Source organism: Kryptolebias marmoratus, linkage group LG12, assembly GCF_001649575.2.
Source record: "Kryptolebias marmoratus isolate JLee-2015 linkage group LG12, ASM164957v2, whole genome shotgun sequence".
Lineage (NCBI taxonomy): Eukaryota > Metazoa > Chordata > Actinopteri > Cyprinodontiformes > Rivulidae > Kryptolebias > Kryptolebias marmoratus.
In genome coordinates, this window is record NC_051441.1 from 17,498,867 (window position 1) to 17,525,917 (window position 27,051).

General features: G+C 41.0%; 1 protein-coding gene across 1 annotated transcript in view; it reads right to left on the reverse strand.

The window, feature by feature from the left end:
- Nucleotides 1-25,198, reverse strand: part of grb2b (growth factor receptor-bound protein 2b) — a 30,522-nt gene extending 5,324 nt beyond the window's left edge. The window contains exons 1-3 of the mRNA XM_017416801.3: nt 25,016-25,198; nt 22,294-22,539; nt 3,812-3,909 (exon numbers count right to left, since the gene is read on the reverse strand). Coding sequence (XP_017272290.1) covers nt 3,812-3,909; nt 22,294-22,371 — 176 coding nt within the window. The 5' untranslated portion in view covers nt 22,372-22,539; nt 25,016-25,198. The remainder of the gene's footprint in view (nt 1-3,811; nt 3,910-22,293; nt 22,540-25,015) is intronic.
- Nucleotides 25,199-27,051: the final 1,853 nt, after the last annotated feature.

The window sequence follows — 27,051 nt, forward strand, 5'->3', positions numbered from 1 at the left end:
GGGGGTAGGGGAGGTGGGTGATAAAATAAGAACGTATAAATCCCACATCCTGTTGGTCAGCAGGTGGGATCTGAGAAGGCAGAAGCGCTAAAAAAAAAACAAAAAAAACCCCAACCTGCTGTGCAGACAGACCGTGAGCTAAACGTCCCACAAAACTGATACGATAATTCAGCGGTCTGTGACACACCCACAAACACATACAGAACATTTAGAGAACGCACCAGGAAGTGTTGACGAGCTGACCCCGCTCTAATCGGTGAAAATTTGCCTGAAACAGCCGCTCCTCCTTTATGCAAAGTGTGAAGCTCTAAACCGTACACTTTAATACTTTTAACACTCAAATCCTCTAAATGTTACTGACGGCGCAGATGTACAGGAAAAATCTTTTGTTTTGTTTGTTTGTTTGGGCAAGATATTCCTGTAGATGACCACAGTTAGGAAGTGTTCAAACAGTCTGATGTCATCAAGTTCAAGTCTTTGTTTAGGAAGGTTAAAAAAAAAAAAAAGGCGTTTAGTCAAGTTTTCCACTGCCCATTTATTTATATCCGTCTCCTATATTACTGTATGAAAACTAAAAGCAAAAAGCTTCTTAATGGAGTAAATATTTAACAAATAATGGGCCGAATGAAAACTGACATCTTTTAATCAGCTTAGTAAGTCAGAAAACCAGCACAGAGTCTCTCCCCCTGTTGGATAAAATGCTGTTTAAAAGTTCGAGGGGCCTTCAACTTGGACGCCGCGCCACAAATTTGCCCGTTTGTCGTAAAAACCCGACCGTTGTTGAACGAGGGGGGGCGAGGATCTGCTCTGAGCCGTCCCTCACAGCGGCAGCAGTGTGTCCTCGTCTGCGGAGAGGCGTGCGGGTGCCTGGTACTTCTGTGACACGCCGGGAAAACTCCGGGCCTGAATGCTCGGTTATTTTCTTTTTACCTCCACTGCTGACTTTAGAGAGATATTAGCTCACAATAAAACCAACGTTCCACGAGGAAAAACAAACGCGCCTCAAAGCTACTCGCTGTAGAAAGTCATGCAGCAACTTTATGGAAAATAAAAGCAAAGAGTTTTTTTTTTTTTTTTTGTTAAATAAAGCTTTAACAGCTCCACAGTCAGGTTAATATGTTCTAATTATGAGAAAGAGGGAGTTTTGTTTTGATGGGGTATTTAAATTAGAGTCACTACAAAATAAAGCCCTGTGTTACGTGTTGGCTGTTACTAAAGCTGAGGAGATACAGACAGATTTTACCCACAATTCCCTGCTGGACACAGTCCGTGCTAGTTGGGGGACAGCCCTGACCAGTCCTCGGCTGCAGTCAAACGCGTTCGAATTTCTGGAGCCGAGTCTGAACGCAGTCGGGTCGCGTGAACTGATCACCGGCCCCGACTGCAAACACGTGTTGCCAACGAGAAGAAGAAACAGGCGGGACCGCAGGAAACGGCGCCAGAGGAGCAGCTAGCTGCGTCGGCTGTCGTCCATGTTTGTTTGCCCTTCAAACCGCCGCCCCCGTGGGAGTTTGATGCGTTCAGCTGGTTTAACCATCAGGTAACAGTGAAGTCAGCGGATCAGTTTGGAACGACCAACATTAAACAAACAGGTCAGCCATTTGGAAGCGGAGTTCTGAGGGAAAGTTATAAACCACTAATATCTTACCTGTCGTAGATAGCTCTCTGAATTTAGATTAAGTTCGCGAGGACTGCCGGGCTAACTGCTTCGTGCTTCAGCATTTTATAGAAGTCCAATTTTAAATCAAACGATTGGCTAAAAGATGAGATATTCCTGCAGGAAGTGCTACAGATCGCTGCTGCTGTCTATTTTTAGGCTTGCAAATAACCACAGAACTGTACAAAAATAACCACGTCATCTGAAATCGACAGCAATGTAAAGGTTTTTAAAACAGCATTTCGATAAAACTCACTGAACTCTATAGTCATTTTAAGACGACAGAAATCCACTTTGGTCTTGGCTGCATTCGGACAAGCTGGTAACTCGTCACTCTTGCCAGATTTAAAACCATTTCTCCAAACTGAGGTCGTTCACAGAGACTTAAATATTAACAGTTTATAACTTTTCCACAGAACCCCACTTCAAAAGGCTCTGAACTGTCCCTTTAAGTGCTTTCTTTGGCCCAGTGGTAGAGAGGTTATCCTGCAATGAGAGGATTTGGCCCCTACAGTGTGCCAAAGTGCCCTCAATATGAGTAAGAATATAAATGCACTCTATATACAAAGTGTATAATCTGTAATAGAAAAGCACGGTGTGTGTGCGCGTGTGTGTGTGTAAATGGGTGAACGATACACACTGTAAAGCACTTTGCAGAACCTGGATGAGGTTAAAAGGAGCTTTATAAGCGAAGACCATTCATCATTTCTGCTCCTCGGTTTACTTTTTAATAAAGTTTAATACTAGTTTTTAATTAAAGGAGTTTAGATTTAAGCCCTAAATCTGCTGATATCTAATGATTAACTCTTTCAAGGACGCTCAAACTGAGGTTACTCTCAAGTGCAGGTAATAACTTACATTAGAGTATGATTTTTTTTAATGGATATTTAAATATTTTAGGTAAAAAATAAATTCTTATTTTCCCTGCAATTGAATATTGTTAAAGCAATAACAATAGTTAAAGCAAAAAAAGCTGAAATTGCACCTTTAATGGCAAAGATGCTTTGGATCCAGCCACACATTTACTGTAAAACACTCAAAAACATTTTACCATTAGTACAAAAAATAAAAATGGCTAAAAGACGAGCCTAATACAATGAGAACTGTCCTTTTCAAAGAGTTATATCTGACTGCAATGATGCAGCGAGGTCAATATTCAATTAAGTTTAAGAGGCTCTGAGCACATTAATAAAGAGAGAGGTAATCTGGCACCGGCTGTGGGTCCTGAGGGAACGTTCTCCAAGGATCCTGCCAAGATTTACCTTAAAGAGGTTCCACACACACACACTACACCACACACACGTGCGCGCGCAATAAGCTCTTGGTAAAGAAACGCATTTGCTTTTAACTAAACCTTGGAGCGCTGATGATGGTTGCCAGTTACAGTACGTCCTGCGTTCAGTTTCAAAATAAAAGGCGGTGGAGATACAAATGTGTCTGTAATTTAAACGTTCCTACGTACAACATATGAACCTAAACCGCTGCTCTGTGCACTGTCACCATAGTAATCCAGATGTTCTGTGCACGCTGAGCGCTCTGCTGCGGCCCCCTCAGGGGAATCATCTTTAAATAGGAAGTATGTGAGTTTTCAGGCAAGTATGTGAATATTTATGACTAGAGGAAAGCTTGTCCCATACATGAGAATAAAGCTAAAAAGACAAGAACATTTTTTAAACCGTACACAAGTTATTAGGAAACGGAATCTAACTTGAAATGCAGCTTTACACACATTCTCTTAAATAAATGTGACATTAATTACTGGTTTATTCATTAAATTATAGCACCATTTAGGCTTTAGATGCTCTGTATTGAAGTTTTATACAGCTATATTGTAACTGACAGGCCAATAGGAGAACACACTTTGTGTTTTTCCGAGTTTATTGCTTGCATGTAACTTCTGGTTTTAAATGATGCCAAAACACTGAATTCAAGGTCTGGATGACAGGTGCCGTGACCTACTTTCTGCGATCCTGTGAGTGAGGTTAGAGGCTACACACAATCATTTCTCACAGGGGAGAACAGAGCAGGTACTGTTAAAAGAGTCGGAGCTGCGGCGCGAGCCTGAACAGGCGCGAAGAAACGGACTGAAAGGCAGAGGGGTTGACACAAATGGCACCGTTTTACAGGCACTTAACGCATTTCTGCAATACTTACGGATGGGCTTTCATCTCTATGTAATTCTTAGGAATGAATCCGTCTTTTCCGTTTAGCTCTGCTTTGTACCAGTTCTGATCGCACTCTTCATTTAACACCTGAAAGCACAAAGAGATAAAAAACAAATGTCAGTCAGGTCAGAAGGTTTTCGTGACCATTCAATAACATGCAAACACCACAAAACAGCGGGGGGAAAAAAAAGTGTTCCTTTGATGCAAATACATCAAAAAATCATTTCAAAAGTGTCAAAAAGCAGCTTCTTCTTCTTCAAAGCAAGCAAATCTTCGGTAAAAGGCATTCGCTTTAAAACGGAGCAGAGATTTAATTGTTTAATTGACCGATACGCCACAGGGGGACACAGATGTGAAAGCTACAGAGCAGATGTGCTGAGCAACGGTGCATCTGTGTGTAACAAGGTCACACTTTCTGCTACTTTGTGTGTGTGTGTGTGTGTGTGGACAATGTGAGAAATGAATCACGCTGTGAAGAAAAAAATAAATAAAAAAAGGAGGGGTGTGAATTGCAGAGGCTTGAAAAACAATTTGTGTGGCAAACGCTCTCAAAATACTTCTAGAATCTTGATCTCGTTCGGAATTTTTCTCAGTTTAGTTTAAGTAACGCCACAGCACTGGGGTTGCATGTCGACACCTGCACTCCTCCTACGACAGAAAACCCTGAAAGTCCAGGTCTAACCACACCGATATAAATGATTATTCCAGCAGATTAAATCACAAACGCGGAGGCGGCTGTCATGCAGGGGAGATATGGGCAATGAAATAACGGAATACAGTTTTGAACGCCGTGCACACAAAAATTGGCCGCTCAAAACGCAGCTGGTCGTAAACTCTCACAATTCAGTGAGACAGCAACTGAAAAATTTGCCTATTTTGTCACAATTTTGAGTCACTAAGTATTCTCAAACAGTGAGACACAAGGTGCTTTAAACACCTCAAGCCAGGACTTGGCCGTCAGAACGGACCGAGGCGATGTGCCTTTGTGCGGCGAAGCGACGTAGGGACGGAGCTGAAGCAGTCAATATGTGAAGAAGTAAGCTGCCTCTGTGGCTCCATAATGCAACGAAGTGATGATAACTGGTTTAATGCGGAGAGGAAGGTCGATAATGACGTGAAGCAACTTTGTGGTAAAATAAATAAAAATTAAAAAATGAGTTGACCACGAAGTAAATCCCTAAACTGAGTTGTCGTGCTGTGAAAAACATTATGTGTGTGACGTCAACTCGGCCGAGTTCTGCGGCGCTCGCTCCATTTCTGAAAGCTCATCAGACAGAAGCAGCTTAAAGACTGACCGGGTTCGCGGGTATTTCGTGGAGCCGTTTTGTGAACTCCCCTTCACCCACTAATCAATCCACTCCTTGCTTCAGAATGACACTTTTTATTTATTTAAAGCTAAAACTGTCTATAACTTGTTTTACGTTTACTGGCAGAAAAGTACCATCTTTTATGACATAAAAATAAAGCTATGTGATGTCATTTCTCTAAACTTGTTTACTTTCAGCTCAGTTTTAATCACACAGACCTTTGGTCTTATTTGCAGTTCTGCAAGTTTGTTCCCCTTCACTATTATTATCTACATTTTTCTGTAATGTTTTCAACCACATCTGTTTCACCATAACCCTCCCTAAATACATGGAGCTCAGCAGAGATATGAAAATACAACACAGGTGTCAAGAGAGCACAAATGTTGGGGTTGGACCGTCGACTGGCCCAAGTGTCTTTTAGCGGAGAAACTTAAGATGCTTCTAATGGAAGTGTTTGCTGTGCAGCTTATTTCTGTGTGTTCGTGTAATCTCATTAGGTCCTTTTCTGGTATAACTTTGTTAGGATCAGTAATCCTTCCGGTGATCAGAAGAGAGTCCTGATGATGTTCTGATTAGGGCTGGGCCGAGAGATCAACTGAGGTTTTGTTTAGATTAATCAGTGAGAAGGTGAATTAATCCTAAATTCTACGAGGAGTTGTGTGTGTTAATACGTGTCAATGGGTGAATGAGACACAATGGCTAAAGTTAATAATCTATTTTAGTGCGGGCCTTCGGTCGTTTTTCTCTCGCTTCCTTTCCTCTTAAATTTATAATCTACCATTTCCAATCCCAGGGCAGCCGTGTGATTGGTCCCCTTGCAGCGCGAGTGAGTAGGGTCCATTTGCTCCAGTAAGCCTGCAGAATGCCAGCTGTCTCCGGCCGCCCCCCAGCTGCTAACGCTGCATAAAACCAGCATTAGAGAGAGTGAGGGAGTGGCACTGGAACCAAATCAAAAGCGAGTGGCAATCAGGAGCGGGACCCACGGACATGTGCCTGTGTGCGCACGTGCGACAGGGACGGAAAACGGGAGGAAACTGCACAACAGGAAAAAAAAAAAAAAAAGTGGAGAGCGGGAAGTTGGAGGCAAAACGCAACTAAAAAAGGGACGGCAGCTGTGCTGTATGTTGAACGAATTTAATTCTACGTGGTGACCGGTGAACCTAACATTTCTGAAAAAAAAACCAAACTAATTTTATATTAACTTCTGAGCAACCACAATACAATGACATTTAAAAGTTACGTTTGAACAGGTGACATCAGAGACATTTATCAATACACTGTTGAGAAACTATATTAGAAATATGTGGCAAAATGATGAAAAACAAGTCAGGATCATTAGAAAACCATTAGTCATCAAATTTCACTGCCTTCTTCCACAGAATCCACGTGCCGATCGGCCAAATCATTGTCAGGAAGAAGACTCGAGGGAAGTTCCAGGCTGTCAAAAATATGTACTGCAAAGAGGATTTCTGGCAACAATCATTCTATAACTTAAAGAAACCGTTGTATTTGTTTAAAGCCTGTATAGTTACAAACAAAAAGCTAATTTTGAGGCGAGGACGGCGCCAGGAGCGGCACGTGACGGTGCGAGCGGCTGATTGGCTTTGTCTGTGAGCTGAACTAATCCCAGAGGAAATCGGGGCTCATCGTGCCGAGCGGCAGCCCCGAGAGCGCGCTCTGGTAGTCGTGACAGGGAGGGCGAGGTGGGGTTTTAAGAGTTTCCTTTAGAACAACAACAACAAGAAAAGCAAACAGTAGGAGCACAGTACTGTAGGCAGAGAGAAAGACAATGATTAATCCTCACAGCTGAGGTTCAAGGCCACTTGTGGGCAAGCATCCACTCCCATAAAACCAGCTCTCGTGCTGCTGTTCAGCTGGATACGACTCCGGCCTCCATTGAGGAAAAATCCATTTGAGTTTTAACAGGACTTCAACTGTGCGATAGCTCCACAGCAGGACAATTTCAAAAGAACTCAAACGCAACACGTTGCAACTTTTTCTCCGCTTTGGATTAAGAAACAAAACAGCTAATTTACAGATTAAGAAAAAGTGAGTAACAGATCACAGCTGATTCAGGTTTAAGGGTTTGTTGACAAGCTGCTCGGTGACGTGAAACCTCCGCAGACAGATTATTGCAAAATGGAAAGAGAGAGAGAGAGGGAAAAAAAAAAAAATTAAGCAGCAACTTCCTTAATCTGAGAAACAACCGTGTTCAGACTGAGTGTAAAGTTAAGCCTATATAATACAAAAAAGCTTCAAATCTTAAAATTACACTAAATGTAAAATATCTTAACCCTGCACTTATTCCCATTGGTCAAAAGGGAGTTTGTAAATAAATTGATACAAACCAAACCATATTTAATGCTTTCTACTTATGAAACGGATCGAGTCTGTATCTATGGCAGCCCATGAGGAAAAGCAGAAATAATATTTGCTTGGCTGGCTGTTTTAAAAACCATAGAGAGGAGGCGACCGCAGTATATTGTCTGACTGAGCTGCGATCCAAACCGAACAAGCGTACGATCGCATTTCGGCAGATAATATGCACTCCCCCATTTCTTTTCTTATTTCCCCCCCCTCCTTTCTTTTTGGCCTTTTTAATCTAGTTGAACCACAATAGTTGTAAGGAGTTTCTATTTGACAGGCTAAGGTCTAGGCCAGGGATTATCTCCTCCACAGCTGCCACTGTCCTCCTCCCCCTGCCTCCTCTCTAAACCGTGCACTCTAAAAATAATACAGCACTTCCAGTCACAAACTCATGAGTAACGGGAGCAGACGTGAATAGCTCGACTCAGTTTTGCAACTATCAAATCAGCGTGTCGTGTTGACATCTGCAGATTTTTTTTTTTTTTTTTTACAACCTCAAAAAAGGAAAAAAAGAAAAAGAAAGCCCTTGAGTTGGCGTAGTGCGTGTAGAGGCTCCGGTCTTAACCATTTGAAGGCTTTATAAAAGTTTGGCTCAATAAGAAGAATTACTTTAAACAAATAATGTGAAAACAGCAGGCCTTTAATTGCACAAGTGGCGTGTGTGGTTGTCTTTTACGCAGCTAAAGCCTGGCATTTTGACAGGTCTGCACAATGAATCCAATTTAAGATTCGAACACCACACTTGTTTCCAACAATTAAATATACATGCTCAACAAATATTGGGGGGAAGCAAATCAAGCCCTCCTTAGAGAGACTGCAGTAGATCACTGCCAACCAGCCTGGAACCATCAACCCCCACGTTGAAGCTTTCGGTAACATCTAGATCCTGTACATGAGTCCCGTCATGGTTCTGTTTGCACAACAAGACCTCCGGTAAAAAGGAGAAATAAAGCTGGCACAGTCAGGAGAGATAACTGGTTAATTAGACGCCCCCAGGTGAAGGGCCGGGAGGCAATAAAGTTAAACTGCAATTAAATTAAGGACGATCGTTGTGATAAACTTCATCCTTTGTTTCCAGACAAACCCCCTTCAGGACAGTTTTTTTTGTTTTGGCCAGAACTTTTAAATACACCCTCTTTATTTCCCTGCCAAGTATTCGAGCGGCAGCAGGGGACGCAGACTGAGAAGAAACGTGGACAAGAATGAGGGGGGGGACGACAAGAGACGCAGCAGCAGCTGAGCTTGTTTTATCCTCCTGGACATCTGAGGTGGGCCGCTGATAGATTGTTTGCCAACCCTTTCACATTTTACAGCTATTTGGCTTTTGCGATCTGAAATATTAACAGTCTTCGCACTGAGCAGAATATGTCAACAATGAAGGCGACACAAACTCAGGCTGCAACAACGTTTCCTTCTTAAAGAGCCGACAACGTGAACAAAAAACATCAAGCTGGGCCCGGCGTTGAGTGCTGCTGCAAGAACATTTAATGGCTTCTCAGATTCTTTAAAGCAACTTCTCTTTAAAAAAACAACTTTCTGGTTGCCTATTTCCACTGCGGGCTAAGACAAGACTTTGCTGTTTAGCGTGATTATAATAACAAAAACATGAAAAGCACTCTCCAAATTCTACTCGGTCTGATTTTCATGGAATACAAACAAACAAAAACAAAAATAAAACAACAGACTAAAGTCTGGCAGCTGACAACGGCTCAAACGTGAGCCAGGAAAACACAAAGGCAGGTGTAATTATATGCAAAGTAAATGTAAATATAATGCATATGAATGAAGTCTCAAAGTATATCGGCATAACTGATTTATTTCACCTACATAAAAACAGTAACAACTCAAATTCTTTATTAAAATCAAGACAAACAGTACACAGGTCAACAAATGTACTGAGTTTATTTATCACTGGCTGCCATAAAAGGCAGGCAATCATGTAACTGCATGTTTGTGTTTGCAAAATATCTCACGAACCAGAGGAGTGACTTTAATGAACCTCTCAGGAAGTAATCACATGATGTATAGCTGCAACTGATCAACTTTTGAAATCAAATCGATTTAAGATGGCCGCCACAGTTAATAAGCCTTTGCATATTTGACTGGTCATAACTCCGTCAAATGTACAAATATGGAGCCAAAATCTGGTAGCTGAGAGTCGTCCCTATCTCACACTATGAGGGCTAACAGATGGCCAGCAGCTTTGTTTTGAACCCTGCCAGGCAAAGCAGCATTCTTTCAAGGAATTTCAATTTTATTCTTTTATATCCAAGATTCCTCGCCATACCTGCGGCGCCCCAATGAACAGAAATAAAATGGTGGCCGCGTCAGACCTCCCAAAGGGCACGATGGGATTCACGCTCTCCACGGCACTCCATGTAGGACAGGAGGGGGGCTGACTGTGGGATTAAGTCTTTAAAAAGGTTGCTGAAGCATTAGCGTGCCGATTTAAAATAACCTAAAAAAAAAAGGTGTTTTGATTAACAGAAACCAACAAAAACGACGTCAGAATGTGTCTGCCCCTCTTTTGTGCCCAGCGGGGCGCCAGGGCAAATGAGTACCCCACAGACAAAAGGGATTATCCGGCATTGCGGTAAACTGACACTCGTAATAAAGTCGTTAAAAACGACTAATCGGGTCCACTGCCCCATGGGGAATACATTTCAGAGCGCATGTTTAAACACCTACAACCCAAGAAAAGGCTGAACAACCAACAAACTGAACACTGGACCTAAGAGCTGTCTTTTTTTAGTTCAGCAGTTCCTACACGGTTTACACTTTCTACGGACTGAGCTGAACAGCCACTTTCTGAGACCGAGAGAAATAACGTCGGATTATAAATCCTGACAAACGTGATTTAGCGACGAGTCTGTGTAGGCAGCTGGACTGAAAATACCCCATCATCAGCCTCAGCGTTGTCTTCTAGAAAGAAAAATCAAACTAAAAAAAAAAAGCCCTCTCTTGGTTTAAATACAGCTGTCAACGTGTCTGGCACATCAGCAGGGAGATGAGGAGGGAGACCTAATTACAGTTCTGACTTAACGCTCTCAGAGGATAAGCACAGGAAAATGAAATAAATAAATAAAAAGACAGCAGGAAGAGCAAAAATCAAGAGAAAGCAAACCCAAAACAGTACGAAAATGTGAAACTAAAGCGACAGGAGATCACTTTGAAGAATCGCACTCCTTGTGATCAGCTTAGGGAAAGCTCCCTTCGGGCAAACGACAAAATGAGGGCATTTCTTCTTCAAAGCAGGACAGGAAAGCTGTTTATTCCACACGTTCACCGTCCTCCATCTGCAGTCGTCGGCAAGCAAAATGAGTTTTGTAATACCCCCTATCAGTCTGCTGAAAGGGAACGCCTTTTTTTGTTGTTTGTTTGTTTGATTTTTTTAATTCAACACCTAAGTAGCATCCGTACTGACACTGTAACAGCAAATAGGAGGCTAAACATTAAAAATGTCACAAAAACTTAAGTTTAGTTTTGATTTACACATATATATTTTGAATTTTGTCTGTCTTTACAGCTTGGGTGCCTGATTTAATAAACCACACCGTTTGCCTGTGCCTAGATCCTTGTGAAGCGCGTACACTCATCATCTTTTAATGATTAACGCCATTTTCTACCTTGAATCTTTCAAACTCAGGCCTGTTGGCTAAAATATCCTAAAATACAAACTGTACTGATGCTACTGTACTCTAATAATGTCTACAGATGGACCCAAGCGTAGACAGTTCGTTGCTCTATAAAGTTATGTGAAAGGCCACAGAAATGTCAGTTTAGGGAAGGAGATTTCACCTCCAATAAAGCCATCAGGCCGAAGTGTTGACATTTTAAACCTTATCCGTTTGAGCCATTAGGATCCAGTTGGCAGGAGCAGGAACAAATACATGTCTGTGAACAGAATTCACCGCTCCGTGTTGACTTTGAGCAGACGCTCCGAGCCTCCGGGCACACAAACAAGAAGCGAGAATGGAAAGGGAACGAGGAGGAAAAAGCTCCTTCCTCCATCACTACGACAATATTTGAACTGTGGACGTTTGGCGCCTGCAAGTGGCACTTTGAGACGGAAGCGCCCCGCGAGTCGACTATTCTTTACATGCCGGTTTGTTATTCCCAGCAGTCTCATCCCGGAAAAGCAAAAAAAGCAAAAGCCCAGCATTCCTTGAAAGGAATACGCGTCGCCCACCAGCTGTCGTGCAGTTTCACACTAAGATCAGCTCGTGTTGAGAAACGACGGCAGCCGTTTTGGTCAAACCTCAAAAGATAATATGAGCGATCTTAAAGAGATATCACGAGATGCTGTGGTCAGAGTAAGTGTTGTGAAAGAATCAGCAGCTCAAATTTTAGCTCAGTATCTGTAAAACTGACTGAGGTAGAAGCTTTTTTTTTGCTAAGGCTGAATATGTCGGTAAACAGAAGACCAACGTTGTCGTGCCTTCACCTGGGCGACAAGATGATATCTGTGTGAGAAACTTTCTACAGAAGGGCTGCTGGGCATTGATCGAACTCTTGTGGACTCAGGATCAGTGCCAGGAAACACGGAAACGCTTCTGGGCACACAGCGACACAAGCAACGAGGTGCAAAAACATCTGATGTGGCATTCGCTTGTAACCTGCTCTTCTGTAGATCCTGTTCTGTGTAGCTTTGATGCCCGGATGAGAACTTCACCTTGGTTCTCCAAACAGAGATCACCTTGACTGTTCCTAAACGCTCCACACCAGTTAATCATCACTGATTTTAACCAGCCAATACTGGCCATGCCTGTACGTATTTAATCAATTACCAAGACGGAAAAATTTAAATGCAGCAGCTGCACCTAGCTTACTTCAGCCCACAACTTAGTTTTTGTTTCAGAATGCTCACCGATATTTTATTTTTAACCATAGCAAAACTCAGTCAGTTAACCTTTACTAAGCATTAACCAATAACTGATTTCAAGCTAAACCGCTGTGTTAAAACTTTTTTTTTCCTTTTTGGTTGGTTGGTTTGTCCCTCCCCCCTCCGGTTACATATATTGCAGAGCAGCGCGCCCCCTCTCCTACACGTCGCTTCAAGCTATCAGTCAGCTGTGTATGGTAGCCACGGGGAAATTCCCCTAAACTTTTATGCTCATTAAAAAAAATTTAAAAAGAAGTTATCAGTCGGTTGTAAGCTTCATCCTGTGATAACATGGCTCGTCAGTCAGAGGAGCAACACCAGTCCTTTTTTTTAAAAAAAAAAAACAAATGTTTGCAACAAGCTACAACAGTTAGCATGTTAGCAGGTGAAATATAAAGGGTTCACAGCTGTCTAAGGAAGCTAATTATCCAGCTAATTATTTAATAACATCAACGTGACAGGCTCTCAATGTTACTTTACAGAGCAGCAGTAATAAACATTTTAGATTTACGAAGAAACTAAATTAATATAAATTAAGCAAACTGTTGAACCTAGTGTTTTAGGAGACACTATATTAAAATTCATTTATCAATAGTAGTGATTAAAATAAAATGTCAGCCTTGATCCTAAACCTAATCATAAATAAAAATGTTAAATAAGTAGGCTGATCACAAATTAGTTTAAAATCTGTCTTGAGGTCAGGAAAAAGCTGATTTTAAACAGAGTGACCAAACTTCACTTGTTTCCTGTTTGTCTGCTTATTTATATCTGTGCATTAAAATTAACTAAATAAATGTATAAAGTAATGACATATTATACCAATAAAATAATTATCAAGCCTTGTGATATTATTTAGGCAGCAAAAGTAATAGTTATTCCATTTATGTTTGTGAAGAACAGTAAATATCATAATACAGTGAAACGGTGTTAATTTTGTTCAAGGTTTTTTTTTTTCCTCATGCCTAACCCCGCTGCAGAACAACCATCCTTTTAATTAGAATTGAAAAAGATTGCGCCGGTGTAATAAACTCCGGTGAGATCCTGTTCGGCTTTCGGCAGCGTAAGTAAGTAGAGAGTCTTGTCTGCATCAGAAGCAGCACGAGGAACATAGCAGGAATTTATTAACCTTCAGCTGCGCATTATATTCCTCCCTGCTGCTTCACAAGGAGCCAAGAAACACACAGAAAACTGCTGCCTACTTGAAATTAATCTTTCTGGAAAGCAAACGTTGGAAGAAAAAAAAAAATCAAATGGTGGGATTTGGATCAGGGTTTGGAACAGAGCACATATCAGCTTGTGAGTCTAAAAGGAGACGTGCGGTTCCAAAATATTCAGGCCTTGCGAGGCAGCGCCAACATTTTGGTTTTTTTTTAAGCAACTCTGACAAGTTTAAAGTGCAATCATCATGTGTCGATAATGCAACTTTAAACAACATATTACTAAGAGCAAGACCTTCACCGATGTGTTTAATTGGTGGCAGTGAATTATTTTCCAGCAACAGTACTTTTTAAATTTTCATCTTGAAGACGTGTCGCAGCCTAAAGCTCGGTTAGAAAACGTTTGTGCTGTAACGACTTAAGACTAAGAGTTGCTGGAGTTTTGCTTTTTGGAGACACAGGAAGCTGCTGAGGGGGTTGGAAGAAACATCAAACAGGAAGTGAAAGCAGCTAAACCGTAGCATGAACATGAGCACAGACAAGATGCAAGGACTTACTAAAACTGGGACGTACGGCTTTTTTTTTTTTACGACGTACAGTTTGAACGTGGTTTAAAGGGTTTCATGACGGCACTCGGAAGTGGATTAAAATAAATAACAGTCCAATTGAAAAAGGTCATTAAGTAGCATATATTTATAGTAGTAAACTGCAAGATCTGCTCATATTTTACACCACCAAGCTGCATTCTCGTTCACGTTTATTAACAATTTAAGACTTCTTTAAAGATTTAAAAAAGGGAACATGTGATCATTTTTTCCCCAAGCTGAAGTCCCAATAATAAGCACTTAGAATTTCAGATGAAATTAGTCTTGAATAACCTATTCTACCATCCCTATATTCCCTCTGGTTTTAGCTTTATTTTTAAGGCTGTAACATGAAATTTCAGAGCCGTGTCTAAGCCTAGGTTTAAAGGTTTTTGGTACCCAACAGTTCTTGGAAATTGAAGATGGTATCAGGGAACTGGAAGAACCTGTTTGACACCTTATACAGCTTGTAGATATGTTTTTTTTTTCTGTCTACATTTGCAGTGTTGGCTGAAATGAAACGTAAATGTTGCTACACCATGAAAAGCCACTGCTTTTTTTGTTCTACAGATACTGAAAGGAAAAGAAAAAACAAAGAAATGACCTCACTGCTCATCCATTACCCCGTTTTATGCCATTTCATTTAACGGTTTTACGCACGTATTTTCAGAATGACGGTTGTCACTGTTGTAGCCATTGTGACGACGAATGAATGTGTAATCGTTCCTTTAGAGCCAGAGTCTGTGCTGTTCTTAAGAAAAAAGAAGTACTTCGTTATGAAATCCTGTCTAAATGCAAGAAATGCCTCACTGTAAGAAATGATTTAATGTAGTCTCTGTGGCTTTTACAGTTCACTAAATGCAATATTGATATGGCGATAAGCAAGTTCATATAGCTGAAGCTTTTAAACTAAAAAAAAGCAAAAAGGCAGATCAGGTCATTATTCAAAAAAAATATGGTCCAATGATCTGGTAAGGAGAGCTAATTCAGTCTGCTAAAAAAAAAAAAAGAAAAAAAAGCTGGTAATATTTATTTATTTAAAGAGGAAATGAGAGCAAGTTGTTCATGCTTAGGGCAACGACCAGACGTGACTGTGGCCTACACTTGCTTGTCGTTTTCCCTCCAGGTCACTTTCCTCAGTAAAAGAAAGCAAAATACGACGAGGCTTTCACACAGTTCAGTGTCCCTAACTGGTTATTACGATTATATGGAGAGGATAAAAGTTTAAAAAGAAGAGAAACACTTACACAGACCTGATTAAAATCCACTAACGTCACTTCTCTTCGGTGAATGGTTGAAACAAAGTTCAAGCCTTTAGTGGTTTCTGTGACATTTGTATTGGCATTTAGTACTTTTAGGAGACAAAATAAATAAACTGAAGGATGATTATCGACCCACTAATTTTTACTGCGGCTTTCTGTTGACAGAAGCCATTATAGTCTGCTTCAATGGTCTCGTTAGCTAAATCTAACAGAAGATTTAAATGTTTTTTCAATCCGACAATAAACCATGTAAATATGTCAAGTAGTGATAAAATATACTTTTGCAAATAAGGTGTTGAAACCAGATTAACCAAATATATCAAAAACAGCACAAAGTGTATATATATATATATATATTTAGATTTAAAAAGAAAAAGAAAAAAAAATGCATACACAACATGACAAACTTCCCCTTTTTGTCCATGCATTGTGGGAAATGACATTGTGAAACTAAGCTTGGCTGCATTATGCAAATTCATAAAAGAACAGTTGTACAGTCGTGTTTTACATATGATCTCACAGTCCAGTGCTGTCAAACGCTTTTACTATTCTGACCCAAATAAGAGGCTTAAACACTAAAACAGTGTTCGGATAGAGAAAATTATCATTAAACAACATAAAACTTAAATAAACAGCTCTTCTAATTACTGATATTCAAGTGTAGTATGTCAAGTACAAGCACACACCTGTCACCCACATTTATCACACATACATTAATCAATATACCACCAAAAAGGTAAAAGAATTGATACTTAACAGTTCAGCTTAAGTTCATTTCACTGCTCCAATTAAAAAAAAAGGACAACTAAGCGTTGTGGTTTAGCTCAAAGCTATAAATTACAGATGTGATTCTCAACAACTAAGGTCAACTAGTAAGCATTGTGTGGTTGATAAATATCTGTGAGGACCAGGTTAACACGGGGCTGTGGTCATGTGTAAAACCCACGTTGTACGCTCTGGTGCGTTCAACAAAACTGCTCGTTTGCAAGCTCAAATCATTTATTAGGACGTCGCACAAATTTCCCCTAAGGCAAACTTTAGAAAAATGAAGCTTCCTTCCTTATTTGAAAGTACAGTCTCCTTCCTCTTAGCTGAGCTGCTCAAAGCTATCAGTGCGAAGTAGCCGAATAATGCAAGCCGAACGCAGTTTAGTACTTGTGTTTTATTACAACCAAACTCAAAATACAACAGAGAGAATTGGTCGCTTAAAGCCTAGTGTTGGTAACCAGCAGTCCATGCTGAGTTGATTGCTGTGGTTTCCACTGAGACCATAAGTGGCCCGACTCTATAGTCTGCTGGAATATGGACGATTATAAAAGAGTAAAATGATTAATTAGGCAGTTATTTCACACTTCTAACTCTTTAGAAACGTCCATTCAAGCAGAGCTTCAGAAAACACAGTCATCGATCACTCGTACCAATTAGCGCTACGTGGTAAAAGAAACAAAATGGTGGGCCCAAGTCAATCCACTGCTGATATGGCACTCAATAAAATGAGCTGAACTAGTGTGTGTGTGTGAATGTGAATGAATGGGGAAGGCACATTCAACACACCTCAAAGTGTCCCTGTCACCCTGCTGATTGTGGGACGATAACTAGTTGTAGGTCTGCGCTCACGTGGAGCTGAGCGACCTCGCTTTGGTCTGTATTAATAACCAATCACAGCTTCTAAAGGGCTTTTTTATAAAACAGGAGTAAGGTGCAGATAATGAGTACAAAAAAACCAAAACATAAAACAGTCCCCTTCAAAGGTCCTGGAACAGCGAGGCAAATTCCTTTGTTTTTGTTGTTCACTGAAGGCGTTTGGGTTTAAGATCAAGTCTGAGACAAGAGCTCAGAATCTCAGTTGTTTTTTTTATTTTTTATTTCCTGGTATTTAAATTTAGACGTGTTCAACAACTCAGGACATGTTACCGTTTGTATCAGACCACAGCATTTTTAGGTGAGCAGAAGTAAAAGGAACAAATAACCTTAAAGTCAGTAACATTTAATATCGCTAATAACTGCCTCGAGCCTGCGAACCCATCAACGCCACCCGTCTGCTGCGTTCTTCATTTGTGATGCTATTCCAGGCTTTTACCGCAGCTCCTTTCAGTTCTTGTTTGTTTCAGCGGGGTTTCTCCCTCCGGTCTCTTCTTTAAGAGGTCAGAAGCATATGCTCTGATGGGTTAAGGTTTGGGGATCGACTTGGCCAGCCTAAAACCTTCAACGTTTTTTTTCCCCTGATGATGTCCTTCGTTTTGTTGCCGGTGTGCTTTGGATCATTCTCCTGCTGCATCATAAACTTCCTCTCAATCAGTTTAGTTGCATCATCAATAAATATTAACGAGCCTGTTCCAGAAGCAGCCATGAACGCCCACGCCATGACATTACCTCCCCCATGCTTCACAGACGAGCCTGGCTCATAAGCAGCTCCTTGCTTTCTCCACACTTTGAGATGAGATGTTCATCTTGTGGTACGGCCTCTATATTTCTGCTCTGTCTTCTTCGAACAGTGGATTGTGTTACATTCGCTCCTGTGATGTAATTTACTGATATTTTGGGAGGGGTTTTCTTCACAGCTCTAACAATATTTCTGTCGTCAGCTACTGTTGTTTTCCTTGGCCGTCCTGTTCAACATCTGTTGCTCAGTACATCGTTAGTTTCTTTTCCAGGACATTCCAAATTATTGTGCTTGTTATGACCGATGCCTGTCCAATGCCTCTGATTGATTTTCCTTCTTCTCTCAGCTTCAAAATGTCTTGTTTTTTTCTCCCATAGGCAGCTATCTGGTCTTCGTGTTGTTTTATCCTCTTTAACAGGAAATACAGTCTTTAAACGTTTACACTCAGTCTAAAAACCTTCATGCAGAGCTATTTAATGTTTGAAGAATCGGCCTAGAAGGCAACACCTGGTCAAAAAGACATGTTCTAATGGTTCTGCTCACTTGAACAATGGGTGGGTTCAAACGAAGGGTATGTCCTGAGCTGTTTTACACATCGAAATGTAAATACCAGGAAATAAAAAGCTGAGATTCTGAACTCTTGTCTCATGCTCATCTTTTAATCGTAAAACCAAATGTCTTCAGTGAACAACAAATAACAAAGGAGAGAAAGATTCAGCATTAATTCGAATTGTTTCTGGAGAGTAAATTCTTGTCTAACTAGATGCGGAAAAGTTGATTCTACAGTGAATCTCGACGTGGACGACAATGACTGTGGTTCAATGCAGTGACGGGATGTAAGAGAATGCAACTAATGAAAAACAATGAGATACTAAAACAAGCTCCGTCTTTCTTTTTTTTTTTGACCACAGTAGAAAAATAAAGCTGCACTGTTAGCATAAAAGCTATGATTAATAGCCAGTAAAATCTAAAGGAGAAAGAGTCACCCTGTTAGGTTAGCGTAAACACCATAGAAGAAGTAATGACGTTATGTAACTTCAAAATGCTAATGTTAGAGGAAGATGTAGTGGAAGAATACAGAGCTGAGCAGGGAGTGATTAAATTAATGCACACAATGTTCTGAAACCTGAACACTTCAGGTTTTTTGGAAATAATGGAAAGTACAAACTAGTCTGAATAATCCCCTCCAGAAAAAAAAATACTTTGATAACACTACTAATATTAAAATCCATGTTAGCTCTTTAGTCTGAGCTAAACATTCAAGGAACTCAACTTGTCAAAAAAAACAAATACCTGGACTCTGCAGGCAAACTAAAGTTAAAAGACCTGAGGTTAATATTAGTGTAGCTGTGCATAGAAACATGGTTCTAGCTTTAATTTGTCATCTTTTCCCTTTAATCAGTTTATTCTACCAATTATAAACAGCCCACGGTGAACAGGGTTAGCGCCGACTCAACTGGAACAGAAAACAAAATACGATGTATATCGGAGAGTAAACTGAGAAGTGTTTACACGTCTCAGGTGATGAGTGAAAAACACCGACGTGTACCCTGTTGTACCTCGGTTTATCCTGCTCCACTCCATTATTTATGTACTGTGAACTTCAGGGATCGCGCAGACTTTGGGGCTCAAAGTGAGAAGCTGTTTGAGTTTTCAAGTAACAAAACACTAAAATTATTCCAGACATGTCTAACCGTATATTTAACAGGAAAATGGCTAATTAGAGTGATAATTAGACGATGCAGTAAATTGAGAGCATCTTTAAAAGCATTAAACCATTAACAGAGAAGTCACTGTTAAATAACACAGAGGTCAGCAGAGTCACAGCTCCACGTGTGACAAATCTAACCTTTTTCAATAAGACATCTAAACCAGACATTCTGCCAAGTGCTAAACTTAGCACCTACATGCTATATAACGTAGCATTAGCTACAGCAGTGAGAATTTAGCCGTACAACATGGAGACCGAAAGGCACAGCATTTCTGCAGCCTTGTTATTTGTAACTTGTATTTGCGAACGAACATTAAAAACTATTATCAGATTATTTCTGTGGAGGTAATGATGCACGGGACAGTTATTTGTGATTGAAGTTTACCTGGGCGGGGTTCTGTTCTGCAAATAACATCATTTAAAGTACAGCTAAACTGCTGATATTGTGTTTAGAGGGGAAAAAAAATTAAAATAAAACATTTTATAATCATAAAGTTATAACAAAGTGATCAGCTGAATAAAGGGCAAAGCAGTGAAAACCTAACAGATCATTTATATGCCATTAAAATAAGAGCTTCAGGCAGCAACACAACCACCTGAGAGCAGCTGAAAAAAAAAAAAAAAAAAGAGAGATTAAAGATGCTACCAACATGCTAAGCCCCTTTTATAAAAGGATTCTCTCCTATAAAAGGGAGCCCCTTATTTCAGGAAGTAAAGCTCTTTATTTTTAGCATCAGCAAACAGAAGTGGTGATCGATATGAAGAGCCCACATTCAAAGAAAATTGTTTTACACGTCGTTAGCAACTCCAAGTCTATAGAACAGACTCCTCAGCAACAGGCGGAGCAAAAAATGCAAATAGAAACGACGTTAGACCTGTTTGGTTGCTTATAAACGCTTATTTCTGTGAATATGCACCTTTATTCTTCATTATGGAGAATGATGTTATAACAACTAATATATAACCAACCTATCCAAAAAGCTGACTGCAAATAGTAAACTTATAAAGCATGACCACAGTACTGTGGCTTTATTTCTCTGAGGTAATGAGCTAAAAGGACATTTTTACTGAGAATGCATGAAGGTGCACAGAGGTGGGTTTGGTAACTCTGAGCAGAAGATTCAAACGAGCTACAACACAACATCTAATCAGGGACGCCGTTCGAAGAGCTCATAACCCCTGATCTGTTCAAACATCCCAGAATACCCGACGCTTAGTGGAGTTAACACTGTGGAAAACAAAACGTAGCATGGCTTCGCCCATGTGCCTGCTGGTTTTAGTGAACGACAGGACGAGGACATACTGATCGGTTTCTCTTAAGTGAAGAGAAACGCTCTGCTCTTCCAGCGAACGCACAATTGATTGATGACAGAACTACAGACAATAACAGAGGGGGATGGAATCTATTTTTTAGAGTCACGTCAATTAATCTGATTTAAATTAAAAGAAACAAAACGGCCTATGAATGATTCAGATGAAATGTGATCCCCGTCAGACGCGCCATACCTTGCAATACGGTAGAGATTTGTTGCTTAAAGTTGCGACTTTTCCTGTGAAATTTCGCGTGAATTGCCCAAGAAGCATCGGATGTGTTTCATGTTTAATAATGTCAGCAAAATCTAAAATACGACCTTTCTTACGCAGTTGCTAAAAAGCAATGTAATCAGGTAAACGGCCAAGAAGGCAGCTGTTTGTTAAAACGGGAGGAAGCGCTTAGCGCCTCCTCTCTCCCCACATGCAAATGTGGCAGAAGTCGTACTTAGCTCGGCGTTTGGCTCAGCCTTCCCTAAGCTGACTTTCTCCCTGCCTTCAGGCCCCCCTGCTGTGATAAGAAGTCTTTTCAAGACCAGTCGGTGAAATCTCTTTTTGGGGGAAAAGCTAAAAAAATCTTCGGAGGGAGTGGCAAACTCTTCCACAACAGCCAGAATCAATCAAAAAAAAAAAAAAAAGTATTTTAAAACCCTAAATTGTTTAAACAGCCTGTAAAATGTGCACTAATTTATCAATGCAAAGCAAATACTGCATGTAAAAGCAAGATTAAAATGCAAGAATAACAGATTACACTAAAAATACACAAAGCTGAGTGGTCTTTTTATAAGAGGCCATTTCCTCTATAATCAGTCAGCAGCTTAAGAGTATTGAATTGAGAACTATCTTCCCTGTAGGACTCCAAAGAATACAGACTAAGCTCAAAACCAAATGGCACAAACAAGAGTCCTTAAAGTCACAAACGATAAGGGAGTGCTTTAGCTAAAATTAATATTTAATCTTTGTTTTTGCACTCACACGCTGATACTAAACAGAGACGGGAGAGATTACATCGGACTCCAAAGGAGAGCCGTTCTTTAGGCAAATTGCTGTGTGGACTTTTTTTTTCTCCCCCCCTGGTCTTTTGGCATCAGAGTTGGAGAATGACAAAGTGTCTTTCAGGCAAAACGCATGCAAAAAAAACCTTAAAAAAAACAAATTGTGCCCGGCGATCTAAAAAGTCCAGGGTTTGTTATAGTTCCCGGTGATGCAAAACCTGCCGTCATATTCCCTGTTAGTTATTATTGTACCTGCTGTCACACAGGTACAGTAAGTAGGTGCTTATGAACCTTAAAATGATGTGAAATGTCCTGTTCCAGCTTCATGTCCACCTCTGTACCGTTAAAACACAGTAGCAGACTTTATATCATAGAAGATGAAATGTTCATTTTCTCTCTTATCGTGGTTTCACTCAATTATTTTAAACATTGTCTGAATATTCTCACATGTGCCGTAAAGACAGCCAACCTTTTCAGGCATGCACGAGGTGAACCCGGTGCAGCGGACGTACCTTCAGGACTTCTCCGCGTTTGAAACTAAGCTCGTCGTCGGCCGTGGCTTTAAAATCGTATTTGGCGATGGCCTCCATGGTCTTCGTGCTGCGCTGGCAATCGACTCGGGCTGTGTTCCTGCGGCAGAGCTGCGCGGCGATCGTAGGCTTCTGCGGTCCAACGCTTTCTTTTCCTCTTCTCCTCCCGTCTATGACCCCGTTCCTTTAAGGACTCGGACCTCACATAAAAAGGTCACAGTGCAGCACCTGCAGAACAGGAACCACGTGAAACTCAATTTTGTATAGAGGAAGACAGTTTAAGAACAATATATCTGTCGACGAGGGAAATGTTTGTTCCGACATGAGCAAATCTAAAATCATAGCTCAACTGGTGGCCATTTTAGACACTTTGTATAAAGAATATAGTTAATAGGGCGGTTATAAACAACACCCACAACAAAAATTAGTCAACGCGGGGTTTTAATGCTGTCCCGTCACAATGGAGGACGATGTAAAGTATTTTTGTAGCTGTAATGTACTACACCTGTGTCTGGGGGGGCAGCATCACCTCGACCATCTGCCAGGATTGCACCAACACAAACAAAGAAGAAAAACTACGGGAGCGTTTTGTGCAAATTTTGCCACGCAGAGCTTCCGTTCCACATCAGAGCCACAGAATAAACATTTAAAACGCAGGCGAGGCTTCGTTGATAGTATCCTCGGAGTTAAGTTAGAGTGCTGCGGAAACAACCTGCTAACATTTGCTTTGTTAGTTTAAACAAAGTCTCATGGACAAACGTTGTTAACTTGTGTCAACATAAGCAATGGTAAAGTGTGCGGCTGACACCACTGGACAAATTTATTTATTTGTTTACCACAGCCAACTCACCTTAAAAACACAAAAATGTCTAAAGGTTGTTCAGTTTTACAGATACGGACCTAAACCTTGGTGTGATGGTAGCTGAAAGTCATCCCCGACACGTACGGTAAGCACAACATCTCACATATTGCGATGTCCCGCGTAACATTGTTTTCGAGGGGTGATAAAAGCGGCTTCAGCTCCAGTTCTCAGGAAAGATGATTTTTAGTTGTTAAACCGTGCTGGTTTAATTCACTGTCCGACTGAAAGTCACGTCTTGATGGCAGCTGAGCGCGGCGAAGCGTTTCCACGGATAAATCGCTCTCGTGTCGCCGTGACTTTCCTCCGAACACCACCTCTCAAACAGAGCCGATGTCCCTCCGGGGCACGCAGATACACTTGCGCTCCAACGGTGAGTTCACAAACTGAATCATGTGCGAACTGTTCAGGTAGCGCTTTTAAAGCCATGGCGAACGTTTGAACTTCCAGACCTGGCAGGGGCCACTTTAAATCACAGACTTCCACCGGACCTTTACGTCCACAATGAGCAAAACGCTTGATTGGTTTTAAATCTGTGTGCTTTAGGGTTCTGTTTTTAAAAAAAGCTGCTGATGTCGAAACTTGTATTCCATTAAGGTAACAACTTCACGTTGCTGTTTTTAATGTCAAACATGATTAAAAGACTTTGGACCTTGATGGGCTTTCCTGCTGCTTCTCCTCCCTACAATCAGAGAATATCGGTCCAAGGGTCAACACCAGTGTCAGATAATTCCTGCAGACTTTCCTGCACAACAACACCAGGCAAATAAGTGGATGCTGCAGCCGAGCTGACACTGATACAGCGGCTGAACCTGGAGCTGCTGGGATAAACAGATAAAAGCCATGTTATCCAATTACGGCCTTTTCTAATAGGTGATGGTGCAGCTCTGATGAGCTCACACTAATACAACTCTGGACCTAATAAGGTCATTAAAAGCGGACGGCCTGCCTCTTAATGACAAGAGGATCACAACAACAAACAAGAAAAGGCGAGTGGCGACTCTGTAAGCAAACTTTCCAACCAGTTCACGTCAATAAAAGCCACTCAACGCAGGTTTACAAGTCAGCTGCTAAGATTTACCCATATATGTTCGCTTGGAATTAGGAAAGAGCATCCCTGACAACGACGTAATGACTAAAAGGTTTGATGTGGCAACTCTAAACTCGAGATATAGCGCTTTATCGGAGACAAACACGCACACAAGCACTAGTAGCGGCGTTTAGCATCAGTAAAAACGGGAGCTAAAGGGTGGGAAAAGGTGGGGGGGTGGAATAAACTGTAAGCGTCCTGGCTAATTTATCACACTTACCCCCCTTTTTATGTCGGCACCAAGCGTACAACCTTTCCCCGCGAAACCACCAGGAACCCGTTCAGAGCCCCGTCCCCGGGTCGGGCTTTAAAAAAAGACAGAAAAAGGAGGAAGGCTCGACTCGGTTCCAGAGAATAGACTGCGCCCACTGTTCTAGAACGTCAGCGCTAGCTCACCGGCTAACGCCCGGTCAACAATAACTGCGATGCGGCGCCCGAGCGTCAAACTTGTCCCCCCTGCCTTCATAAAGCGGCCGAATCCCTGGCGGCACTTTTATATACCAAGATTAACAAAAAAGGAAGAGGGCGAACGCTTAGGACGAATTTAAAGCCCGGTTGGAAGAGCTTGGCGTTACGGTAAAAAGGAAGAAAACACCTATTTTTTTTCTCCTCCTCCACGGCGCGAGCTGTTGTTGCTAGCTTACAGGCAGCTACTGAACTTGACGAACCGTCGACTTTCAGCGCACACAACTCTGGCGAAAACGGGGGGTGCTGGGGTGTGGGGGAGAAATAATAAAATAAAAAAGACGCCTCACCGCTTGCGAGATTCCGTCGTGAAGGTTCCACGGCGAGGAAACGCGACGCGGCCGTGTTATTTCTGCTCTTCCCCCTTTGCTTCCTCTCGAGAGGCGAACCAGACCGACAGTCCGTGTCGCGTCGCTCGTACAGCCCGTCCGAGGAACCAGAAGCTAGCTGCTAGCTGCTAGCAGGAGGGCTGATTTCCGCTTCCTCCCAACGCGGAGCTGCGAGTTTTCTGACTGCAGCTCCTCCCTTCGTGTCCGACCAACCACGGACCCATCTCCATTTCATCCACAATTAGATAATTGTTACACAAACTGGGATGGGCAGTGATTGGAAACGTATAAAAATAAGAATAAAAGCAACAATACAAGAACGAAAAAGTGCTGCGTTTAGAGGCTAGGTTTAGCTAGCACCAGCTCTCAGAAATTGGTTTTAAAGTAGCCCAAGAGTATGCAGATTAAATGGAGTGCATCAATAGAAATTGTTTTATTATTTATTCACTAACTAACTTATATTGGTGTTTATTTTTAGTGCTTCTGCTTGCACCAGTGGCCAAATATATAGGCTAATACAGCTATGAAGTTAGGTCGCATTGAAATAAAATAAACAAAACAACGTAAACAAGGCAAAATTCTGTGGAAGCTTTAAAGTGTTCTGGTGTCAGAAGATAAACGAAGATAAAAGTATTATTTGTTCTTTTTTCATTGTTTTGTTTTTTATTATTTTGCACATCGGCTATAGTTTTTAGGCCTTTAAGTGAGAAGATGTAATACCTGCGCGATTCTGCCCCCTAGTGGAGAGTTGTTGCCATGACAACAGCAACATTCGTTTGTTATTTTGCCATTAACTATTGGAGTCAGCTGTGTCAGCAAAATATTTCATGAACCAATGAACAGATCTTACTGAAGCTCCCAGAAAGTAATCATTTGGTGTATATCTATAACTCGTTAACTTTTCAAGTCAACCCTGATTAAGATGGCTGCAACATCCAACTAACCCCCCCCCCCCAAAAAAAAAAAAACCCACAAAATTGTCTATAACTCAGTCAGTTTTACAGATATTGGCATATAATCTGGTGTGGTAGTAGCTGAAAGTGAGCCCAAACAAATATAATAAGCACTAACAGTTTGCACAAGATCCTTGTTTCAAATTTTGCCATCAACTATTTGGAGTCAACTCTGCCTGTCTGTTCGCAAAAAATCTCATAAATCAATGAACAGATTTTATTTAAACTTTCACAAAATAATTATTGGATGTACTTCCATAATTGAGTACCTTTTTGAGCCAACCCAACTGAAGATGGGTGCCACAGCCAACTCATATTAGAAAACACACAAATGGCTCTAACTCAGTCAGTTTTACAAATATTGTGCTAAACGTTGGTGTGGTAGTAGCTGAGAGTCATTCACAACCTGTACTCCAGCTGCTACTCCTTGCTCAGGATCTTTGATTAAAACCTTTGCCTTAATTGTTTAAATCAACTCCTTTTGTCTGTTATCAAAATATCTCATAGACTACTAGGCGGATCTTAATCAAACTTTTAGAAAGTAACCATTGGATGTAAATCTACAACTGATTAACATTTGGAGTCAGGTCAGTTTAAGATGGCCCCCACAGCTAATCAAGATGCGCTAACTTAGAAAGTGCTATATCTCAGTCAATGTTACAGATACTGAGCTGAATTTTAATGTGGTAGCAGCTAAGAGTGTTCAACAACACATACTCTGAGGTGACATTGCATGAGATAGCACATAATGTTATTTTTTAAAGTTTGACCAAAGCAACTACAACCCTCATTTCTCAACATAATGATGATAATCATAGTTTAAAACTCCAGCATGAAAGTCAGTGAGTGGTATGCATTTCTTCAAGGAATGCCAGGCCTTTAATTTCAGTTTAGTTTTTCATGGTTTTATATGTAAATAAAAGTATAAATATCTGAGTGTTTGTCCTCTGCAAGGTCCAGCTTGTTTTGACTGGTGCTGTTTAGCCTTTTCCACGGGGCTTTCAGACTTGCTCCTGCTCTTGCTGGTGGCAGTATAAGTTCAAG